Below are 11014 nucleotides of genomic sequence, written 5' to 3'. Positions count from 1 at the left end.
TTGGCTAATACATCATTAATATTATAAAATCAATAAAGTAGTTTATGCATAACATTTTATTAAATATTTTGATGTCATACTATAATTGAATACGTGATTTATTCACATTAATCTCACGTCAAATATCATCTTTCCGAAGATAAATTTGTTTATAAAATTCAATTATCTTATTTTATAAATAATTATATTTGTATATTAATTAATTATAAACAAATTAGTTTATGACATTTTAAAATATTTAAATTTCATAGAAAATTTAATGTAAATTGTAATGATATTGATATATAATTAGTGTGAATTAGTTAAATATTCAAACATCTCATCTCATGTTATAAACATATGATATTATAATTTGAGTGATGTTTCCAATTTGAAACACAATCCCTCAAATTTTTATATTTTTTTGAAAAAACACAAAATTTAATGTGAGAAGCCCTAATTTCGTAATCCCTTCTTCCCTGTTGCGTTCCACAGACTTCAAGTGTCTCTCTCGAACTGCTCCTTTTTGCTGCCATAACAGGTGATTCTTCTTCTTCTTCTTCTTTCTCTACTTTGTTTGATCATTCCTTGGAATTTTGTAGCGCCATATTTCTTCTATACACATTTCTAGTGGTGATGTGAAGTTACTTGTTCATATAAATGACTCATACTGTTAATTTTACAATGTGATACAATAACCATTGATGCTACTGCCACATATGCATGTTATTATAAAACTGTAAAATGAATGAGTTTTTCCGTTAACCCAATATTGTGTTCCAAAATTGCAGCAGCTGATTGGAACTGCACTAAACTCCAAATTAACCCTAAATTATCAATACTCGCGTTTAAACTGTTCATCTTCTCCGAACCAACAATGACATGAACCCATTATCAACCTTCAGATACAGAATAACCACACCCTCATTCTCATTCTCATTCTCACCCTTTTTCCTCTTCAACCAAAAAAGATGGAAAAAACCTGTTATCTCGGCTCAAACCCGTTTAGAGGAGCGCATAAGAGATCCCCACTTCGACAAATTAACAACCCACTTCAAAAAACTCAATCTTGTTCTCAAAATCCACAGTCTCATGTCAAATCGCAAACGGGGTACTTTTGTTTCCCTTCAGCTCATGTCCCGTTGGAGAAATATCGTTGGACTCAATGTCACTGTCACTTCCTTTCTTCAAAAATACCCTCACGTTTTTGACTTGTTTCTTCACCCTTTTAGGAGGAACATGTGCTGCAAAATCACTAGGAAGATGAGGGAGTTGGTATTGTTGGAAGAGGTTGTGTTGAAACAGCATGAACTTGAGGCTGTGATTAGGGTGAAGAAGTTGCTTATGATGTCATTGAATGGTACACTTCATGTTCATGCTTTGAGGTTGATGAGAAGAGAATTGGGTCTTCCTAATGATTTCAGAGACTCCATTCTTGGGAAATATAGTGATGAATTTAGGTTGGTTGATTTGGAGATTGTTGCATTGGTTGGTTGGGATGATGAATTGGGAATGGCTCATGTTGAGAAATGGAGGGAGAAAGAGTATAGAGAGAAATGGCTGAGTGAATTTGAGACCAAGTTTGCATTTCCTGTTAATTTCCCAACTGGGTTTAAGATTGAGAGAGGGTTTAGGGAAAAGTTGAAGACTTGGCAAAGGCTTTCTTATACAAAGCCTTATGAGAGAAAAGATGTCAAATGCGGCGGTGTGCAACGGTATGAGAAGAGGGCCGTTGCTGTTCTTCATGAGCTATTGAGCTTGACTGTTGAGAAAATGGTTGAGGTTGATCAATTGGCTCATTTTCGAAGGGATTTCTCTATCGAAGTTAATCTGCGCGAGCTACTGCTGAATCATCCTGGGATATTTTACATATCTACAAAGGGTAATGCTCAAACTGTTTTTCTTAGGGAGGCTTATGAGAAAGGAGGGTTGATCGAGCCTAATCCAGTGTATGCAGCTCGTAGGAATATGTTGGAGCTTGTGTTATTAGGGCGTAGGAAAACTAAACAATTGTTAGCCTGTGATGAATCCAAGGAAGAGAGCAATACAATAATCTATGAAGCATTTGGAGAAGGTAAAAGGGAAGGTGATTGGGTGCTTCCATTCTTGGAGGGTAATGAGAAGAATTGATTCTCATGATATTGTGAAGGTAGCAGAGGCAGCATATTTGGAAAACTAGTTCTATCTCTATAAAATGTGCGATCGGGACAAATAGTCCAGTGGAAATACAAGTAGGTAGTTTCATTTTCAGAACATTCAACAATTTGTAGTTGAGATTTGACAAGGTGTTTAAAAAAATTCCATAATAGATTGTCTAATCGGATCCTAAAAGTTTTCTACAATAAAATACTCCATCTGGACTCTTATTAGTAAAATTAGCTTCTTACACACCTATTAAGAATGATAGTAAAGGATATTTAATTTTCTCGATTTCATGTAAAATAAGAAATACATTTACTAACATACCTCTAATTATAAGAAATACATTTACTAACATACCTCTAATTATAATGGTAATCTTCCATCAACAATAAAGAATTATTTTAAGGCTAATTTTGGATTAATAGCACTAAGCACTAAATGTGGATAGATTAGTAAGCACTAAATGTGGATAGATTAGTCGACCTTTGCTTATATTTGAATCAAGCAAATATAAAGACTTTTTTGCTTATGATTGAAGTGTGAGAGGGTATTATTTCACTCAGATGTCATATCTTGAGAATGAATGACATAAGATATGAAAGACAAATATATGTTTTATTAGCTGAACAATATATTTGTGTAAAAAAAAAATACAGGACATCTACTATTTACTTTGATTGACGTAGTAGTTGTTATTGTATTATTACTAATATTTATAGCACAACTTTTCTTTTTAGGTTGTTATGAGAGGCCTAAACCCTAATTTATAAAATTTAAAATATTTCAAGTTAATTTAGAAAAAAACTGTAAATATTTCACAATGGTAGTTTTGGCATTTAAAAGCAACATTAAATCATATCATGTAATTATGAGGTGTGTGTGATAAATGTTTATCATGATCAATATCTATTGTCATCAATGAATAGAAAATCATTTTTTTTACCGTTGTTACAAGATATACAAACTTATATTAACCATCTATCATGTTGTATTGATAATTTGCTAAAAAATATGTGTTACCCCTTTATTGATATTGAGATATATTGTATCACATCATCACCATTGTGTATATGGACACAACAATTATAAATCATATTAAATGTATGTATCATTATCCAAGTTTCTCCTTGTGCGTTGCACAGATGCTAAAACTAGTAGACTGTATATAAAACCTTTTCAAAACTTGAAATATCAAAATCTAAGTTATAACATCATCAAATATGGTCTTAGGTAGGTTTTTGAGTTGCAGTAGTTGAGTTGAGTTGGAATGGAAAACAAAAATGGTGATGATGATCCATTGGTGAAGCTCAGTGATTGTTTGGAAGAGCTTGTAAACTTCACTCTCTATTCTCATTCTCAATCTCCTAACCTTCTCAATCTCTCAACACAATTCTGCTCCACTCTTCTCAAACATCACCCAACAAACCCATTACCTTCTTCACACTCACAAGGTAAATTATATATGCCTAATTGCTCACAAAAATTAAAGAAGTCAAATTTTATTCTAAAGTTTGAATTTTTTTAGGTGGGGTTGGTTTAGATCCTTATGTAAGTACAATAAATATGCCTAATTGCTTACAATTACTATACTAATCAAATTTGTATTCTAAAGTTTGATTTTTTTTAGGTGGGGTTGGTGTAAGATCCTTATGGAAGTACAATATATATGCCTAATTGTTCTGTTTAGCAGATTCTTTGGATGGAGTGCCACTGTATCCTTTGTACAAGCGTCTTGCTTCCGCTTTGTTGTCGTGTATGGAATCTGAAGCATTTTGTAGTACAGGCTGCAATTTATCCATGACCAATGAATTTGAAAGTTCTTCCATGCTGCATAAACACAATGAATGGCACAAATTGATTGTGGAGAAAGGATCTGAAATAGTGAATGTATAATGTTATGTGAACTGCTTCATTTGTTTGTTCCTATGTATATCTATGATTATGATGGTTTCAATGTTTTATGTATTTTTGTTTTTGTTTCAACAGATTTTGAAGAGTGTTTCCTTTGAACTCCATGTTCAAGAACCTTTTTTTACACAGCTAAAAGGTATCATTCATCTCTCCATAGACCATTCCATTACGATCAATTTGGATGTAATCACACATCAGAAGATACATATTATATTTCCACAAGTAGTGTTGCTGGGTTAAATAGTTAAATTCTGTCCTTAAAAGAGAGAATGAAAAATGATAGTATGCTAGTAACATTTTTTTTATAGGCAAACATTAATGGTTAATTTGTTAGGGGGAGGGGGACAATCTCCTTCGGGGGCAATTGATAACGTTGTCTTCGGGCGGGACAATCTCCTTCTAACTAGAATTTAATTCTACTATGTGTTATGATGTTATTGCCTGCAGATGGTCTGAAAACAATTGAGGGGAGGTGTGCCAGCGGCAAATACAACAGGTTTCAATACTTCCTTTTTAATTTCAAATATATGACTAGATACAGAATAACTACTATCCTATTTTAACATTCTTGATTTCCTTCACTACAAAAGGGTATACTTAATTTAATTTTAAGATAACATCATAGATCATGATTTTTTTTAGGATGTTAACATGATTTTTTTTTTCAATTGCATGGACTCATGGAGTCAGTAGTAGATCGCCAAATTCAACATAACCAACTAATATAATGCCTCTCTCCCCTGTCTAGAAAGCCAAATTATGTGATATATTTATGCTTTGATCTGTATCTATTAGGAACTCAAGAATTGAATTTTAAGGATCTGTATCTATTAGGAACTCAAGAATTGAATTTTAAGGATTTAGAGGAAGAACACTAATATTTAGAAAAAAGATAAGAAATAATAGGAGAGAATCTCTCCAAAGAAAATGATACACAAAAGCGGATACACTCCTACAATGGTTTACACCACCCAATTTCTAAATTTGATAAAAGATACTTTCATAAGGGATAGAACCTTTATTTATAGGTTCCATACTTCCATATACACTTACGATAAGAGAGGGAAATGACCACCTACTTACCAACATAATAGTATAACTACTTATAATTATAACAACCTCAACCAATTAACTATTTCTACTAACTAACTTTCCTTTATCTAAGTCCTAACAGTATCAAAGTAAGCTGCATAAGGGAATCCATCAATATGTACCATACGACATTATGTCAGTCACCTGAGCCATGTTATGGACTTAATTGGATTTTGTCATCTCTTAATATTTGACTATTGGTTTATTATGAGCTACATGTTGGCGATTTTACTTCTTCTCTTGTTCATTTTTCCTGTTTTGGTTTTGGTTTCTAGGATTGAATTAGGAAATCGGATTCTCTTAAATAAGTCTTTGGTGTTTGAAGTTCAGGTGATACTTTGTTTCGTCAATATTTGGTGTTACTGTCTGTAATGGCTTTGCTCTGTCTCTTACTTTATCAATATATTATATAGGGACTAAAGTGGTATCCTTCATTCTTTGACATGTTGGAGACAGAATGTCTTGGAAAAGTTCTTCCAGGAGTTGAAAGTGTTGAAGAAGGTACCTAATGTCCTGTTTATAGATAAAGAAATGGAATCAGCAGCATGTATAGCTAGGCAAATAAAATAATCAGTTAGAGAGGTAGTCAATTAAAAATGAATAACCAAAATGAACACATAACTGTTATGAATTGCATTGTATTTGTACATGCAAGGAGTTTTAATATAAAAGAAGTAAAGAACTACCATTCATTCCATGTCTGATTCAATTCCAAGATTTTACATGATGCTTCCATTGCATGGCATTATAGGTGTAAAGATCTATCGGAGGTTTTACACGGAAGAGAAAGAACAGACAAATGGCGTTCTTGCAATCACTGTTTCAAAACTCCCGGTTCAACCGTACACTTCTTTGGCTAGCTTACTTTCTGTGGGTTCACTTTTCTCTGAAACCATAATAACTAACTACTTGTTCAATTTCAGAAATTTCTACCGATCAAAATGATTGGTTATTGGTGCCTTTGATTTGCTAATTTTTGTATCTTCTTTATTGTTAATTTCACGTGCAGAAAAGACAATGGTTAGCTTACTAATGCTTATTTATTTACATGTCTTGTTTCATTTAACTCTGTGTGGACTAATGAGTATTTTCATATCAAATTTAGCTGAAGAATTAAGATAATTCTTGATTATTGTGCTGTTCTGCTTTTATCTAGGGATTAAGCTTTGAGGGTGTTCAAGGCCTTCTCGGTCTAATGCATACTACCGGGACAATTCCTAATGCACTTCCACCTCCAAGATCAACTCTCTTAGCGTCATTTAATTCCCCATGCAACCCAAACGTAAGAAAATTACTTTGTTGCCATTTTTTTGCAGAGTTTTAGTCGCTTTCACTTCTTTAAGGATTTTTTTTGTTATGTTTTGAAGAACATTACGAACTAGTATCTTCACATTAAACAAAAACTGTTAAGAATTTTATTGTTTTTAATTTTATGACAATAAAATTTTCACACACCAAAGGTACACGTAATGATCAATATTCAGGAAAATGCCTTGACTCATGGAGCTCGAGCATTGGCGAAGCATGCCTGTAGGAGTAGCAGTGGTTATTGGGGTTCTCTGGTTGGAAATGGTAAGAATTCTTTTTTGAAAGATAATCTTTTCGACATTTTTTGGTAATTGCTTTTTAATTCTACCTTGGTTATCTAGGTTTTTCTTCATATCGATTTGGTTTCCATAGAAATTTTTTAGAGCATTTGAAAGAGCTTATTTACGGCTTGTTTGGATAAACAACTTAATTAAGTTCTTATAGCATAAACACTTATAACTTAAGCTATTTTAGAGAACTTATGGAAATAAACTGAAACCAGCTTATGACATGTCCATAAGCTGTTTATGCTAGTAGGTAAACTTAAATAAGTCAATCCAAACAGGCCCTTAGAATTATTTGAGCTTATCTAATTGAAAAAAGTGCTTAGTTGAGCTTATCCAACTTGTATTTGGATACACTCATAGAATTAAGTTATGAATAAAGTGTTAGTTGAGTATAAGTACTTAACTAGGTCCTTATACTCAAGCACTCCCTTTGTTAAAGATGTTTTTAGTTTGGATCCAATATATTTGCTGAAATATTTGTGTCAGCAAGTATACTAATAGCGTCTCACTGTTCTCACTCTCTAATAAGTTGAACACATTATTTTTTTTCTTATTCTGTCTTTTTTCAATGTTCTTTCTAGATTCCAATAAAAATAGGCTTGCAGTGGATGTTATTAACAAGTTAATAGCACATTGTTGTTGGATGAATATACACACCGTCCCGCCACATGGAGTTGTCTTTGAAATAAGGGTTGCTGATGGATATGGTGCGCGTTGGTCAGAGGATGGATGTAAGGTATGTGGATACACTAAATTATGGTATTTACTCTATCTCATCAATTTGTTTATAGTATGTTCAAATTTTAGCATTGGATGTAGTATTGAACTTTCATTTGATTCATCATACTATATAATGTTGAGAATCAAGTTGTTAACCTGGAGAAAAGTTCTATATTTTCAACTTGCAATTTACATGCATATTTTTTAAACTCAGTAAATAGAACTTGTATAATCAACATAAAATTTGAAAGTACTTCTTTTCAATGTAATTGTTTTTCAGTTTATTGGATTTTTAGAGCCATACATTCATGATGGTCACTCAAAGGGATGGAAGCATTAGTTCTGCTAACCCAACGGCGCAAACCATAGCAGTCAGCTTCACCTACGAAATTGAATACCGCTTTTTTCTTTTAGCTTGTGGTGAATTGTGATTATGTGCATTATTTTTGTCTCAATTTTTGCATAGGTATTTTAGCTAACAACCAGCTCTCATACCGTCGTAAATGACATGTTTTATACTGAATTTTGTATACATGGTTGCAGTAGATGAGTATAGGGGTTACATGTCTTTTGAACTTAGTGGAGCAATGTACCATCAGAAAAATTGATGGATGCATAAAAAATCTGAGGAAAGTTAGTGGAGCAATGTACCATCAGCATCTATCAACCATCTTTGAAACAAGTCAAGTTGCTCTAATTTTGATTTTACTTGTATCGACGTATATGTAATTATTATTGCTTGCATCTGAAGCTTGATAAGACTACATTATTATCCCTTTATATAGCAATTTCAATGAATCTACAGTTAATTTGTGCACAATTGGTTGCTTCTATGTCTCCAGCTCCATGACTAAAATCTTTAACAAAAGCTATGCTCATAAAGGTTATTTGATACTTTATATATATTTGTTAAAATTCATGTTTTCTATAAGCAGATATTAGTAATTAGTTAAATTAACATTTCTATACCTTCAGTGTTTGAACTATGATTCTTTGACTTCAACTTTTAATTCAAATTAGTTGAACTACTCAACCCCTTTAAAATTCATGTGTATTCTTTAACTGGAGACAATATTGTTTGAAGTTGACGTAGCAACATAGATAGGATCTCTTTCCAAGACCTTAATTTGTCATAAATAACGAGGTCAAAATCTCCCATGAAAAATATTCATATATACATGTTCTCAGTTGTAGACATAAATGTTAAAAAACATATATTTATGCTAATGTCTATGATTTTCTAACTAGTAGATCCAAAATGAGAACACCTTGTTAAATTATATTAATTTTAAATATTAATTTGTTAAATTTATAAAAAGACAATTATTTTTGTGATAAAATCAGAAACATTTTTTAAATTAATTATTAATATTTTATTTTTAAGTTTAAGATCAAATTTTATTAATTACTTCTGTATATATATGTATTTAATTAGATTTATATTTTTATATTTTAGATTATATTTTATTTATATTTTAATTTTAAGAGTAATTAAGTAAATTATTGTAATTATCTTATCTTATTTTCTAACTCAGCTCATATTCATTATATAAATTTCAACTAGAGTGACAAAATATGATAAAATTCTGAATTAATTTTATCACGATATAATAATTTATTCTTATTCTATTAAACGGGTCTTATGTGTATACTATGGAGATTTGTTGAAAAATAGTATAAAAAAAGTGTAATATTTTTCAAAAAACTTGCGGTGACATAACTTTATATCTTATAGAACGCAATGAATGAAAAAGACACATGTGGACAAGGAAAGTTGCAAAAAAATAATGGACGACCATCAATAGGATCGCCCATAAACCTTTTCTAACAAAGTAAAATAATTAAGAAATGGATTAGGCTATGCCAAAGACATTTCTCAAATGATTAGATGGTGTGTGTTGGTAACATGAGCTTTTCTCATATTTGTCTTCTTGTCTAATCATTAGTTGGGAATAAGTTCCATTTGATACCCAAAAAAAATCGAGCTATATATTACATTGTTCAAGTTATATTTATTTAAACACCGTGAATGCTAAAGTGCATCATATATAATATCGTCAACAATTGGAGTTCTTTTTTATGATAGAAAAACATTGCCTAGAATGTGTACACATTAAAGACCAATAAGTCTTTTTTTGAAGGAAATTAATGACTAATGAGTTAGTTGTGTGCCTACTTAAATTTACAATCTAATTAGCTCATCACGATGAGGAATATATAGGGATCACAATTTGCAAATTAATTAGGCAGTTATCAAATTTCATTGATTTGATTCACGGGTAAAAAGTCAAACCTTAAGTATATATGTCGCATGTTTGAGTATCATCAAGATATTAGAGATACACAAATGTAAATTTGTTTTTTAATAAGTAATTGAGTCTCATAAGTTATTGATTTGACTTGTGATATCAAACTTTGGTTGTTGCTTATGGAATGAATAACACTTGTGGAGATAGAGAAAACCTTTAAATCAATTTGTGTATTAAAAAATTAATTAGTCTCTCGCTTATGACAAGGGATAGTTTGGAAAAACAAATTAGGCATTGCTAATTTATTTGGTGTTTTTGAAAAGTAGAATAATTGGATTGAAATTATGGTTTTATGGTTAACTTTTTTTTATTCAAAATCACTCATTTAAATTGTCTAAATCATTTTTTTTATCATCTTTTATTTAAATAATTAATTTTTTCACATTTTTAATTATCTTTCATATGTTTTGTTGTTGTGTTTTCGTTGTTTTAGTGTGACGTTTTGTTCATATAAACATGTCAGTTTCGATTAAATGTAAATTCAATCAACAACTTTGACGTCTTTAACATTATAACTTCAAAAATATGAGTATTTGAATGATTTGATGCTATTAACCTAATATCGAAACCACGACAACATACCTTAATTGAAAGCATTTTAAAGGCTAATTTTGGATGCATGCAATCAAATTATTTTGATATATATATATGAACATACCCTTAAAAATTAAGATGCCAATCCAAAAGCTGGAGGGAGGTCATCGTCAGGCATCTCCGCCATTTTATAAACTTATTATAGCATCATGTTATAATTAATTAATAAGGAATCAACTATCAATATATATTATTAGTCCCATTTAGTAGTAATTAATTTTTATTCGGAAATTTTATTGTACACACAAATGAATTATTTCACTAGAATCAAAATATCTTCATAGCACTAGCACTAAGCATAGTACTAATAAACGAAGTGAACAAAGGTTTTAAAACTCCGACAACATTGTCATCCAAAAAATAAAATAAAAAAATTGGTTAAAATATGTAGTGTATTTATATATTATATAATTTATCAACATCTATTTGTTTGCATTCCTAAAGAAATTATGTGGTTTGTTATTTTTCTTTTAGAATGATATGTTTGGCATCCAGTGACGGAGGATTCCTCGCCCACATATTTTATGTGTGAGAATTTATGTTTTAAGGAATTGATGGGTTCCTTTCGTCTCCGAAAATCTTGCTACTATTTTTTGTTTTTTTTTACTGTAGGGGTATTGCTAATTTAAAACATGATTTATTTTTCTATATAAATTTATCTAATAGTGTAGG

The 11014-nt window shown here is 31.0% G+C and overlaps 1 protein-coding gene across 21 annotated transcripts; it reads left to right on the top strand.

Annotated features, from left to right (window-relative positions):
- The first annotated feature begins 359 nt into the window (after window positions 1–359).
- On the top strand, window positions 360–8259 carry LOC101499816 (protein ROOT PRIMORDIUM DEFECTIVE 1). 21 transcript variants are annotated; one of them, XM_004486830.4, is made up of 12 exons: window positions 364–520; window positions 3356–3572; window positions 3809–4008; window positions 4108–4168; window positions 4480–4528; window positions 5400–5454; window positions 5538–5625; window positions 5876–5994; window positions 6281–6406; window positions 6585–6696; window positions 7301–7455; window positions 7736–8259. In XM_004486830.4, the coding sequence occupies exons 2-12, from the start codon at window positions 3389–3391 to the stop codon at window positions 7868–7870; spliced, it is 1284 nt and encodes a 427-aa protein (XP_004486887.1). In that variant the 5' UTR covers window positions 364–520; window positions 3356–3388; the 3' UTR covers window positions 7871–8259. The 21 variants fall into 21 exon arrangements, 16 of the variants coding, with proteins under 16 accessions (XP_027187343.1, XP_012571622.1, XP_004486887.1 ...); XM_004486827.4 differs by having other exon boundaries at window positions 3352–3572; XM_027331540.2 differs by having other exon boundaries at window positions 365–520; window positions 3352–3572; window positions 3812–4008.
- The last annotated feature ends 2755 nt before the right edge of the window (window positions 8260–11014 follow it).

This window comes from Cicer arietinum, chromosome 1, assembly GCF_000331145.2.
Source record: "Cicer arietinum cultivar CDC Frontier isolate Library 1 chromosome 1, Cicar.CDCFrontier_v2.0, whole genome shotgun sequence".
Taxonomy (NCBI): Eukaryota; Viridiplantae; Streptophyta; class Magnoliopsida; order Fabales; family Fabaceae; genus Cicer; species Cicer arietinum.
This window is presented reverse-complemented; position numbering and strand designations above follow the sequence as displayed.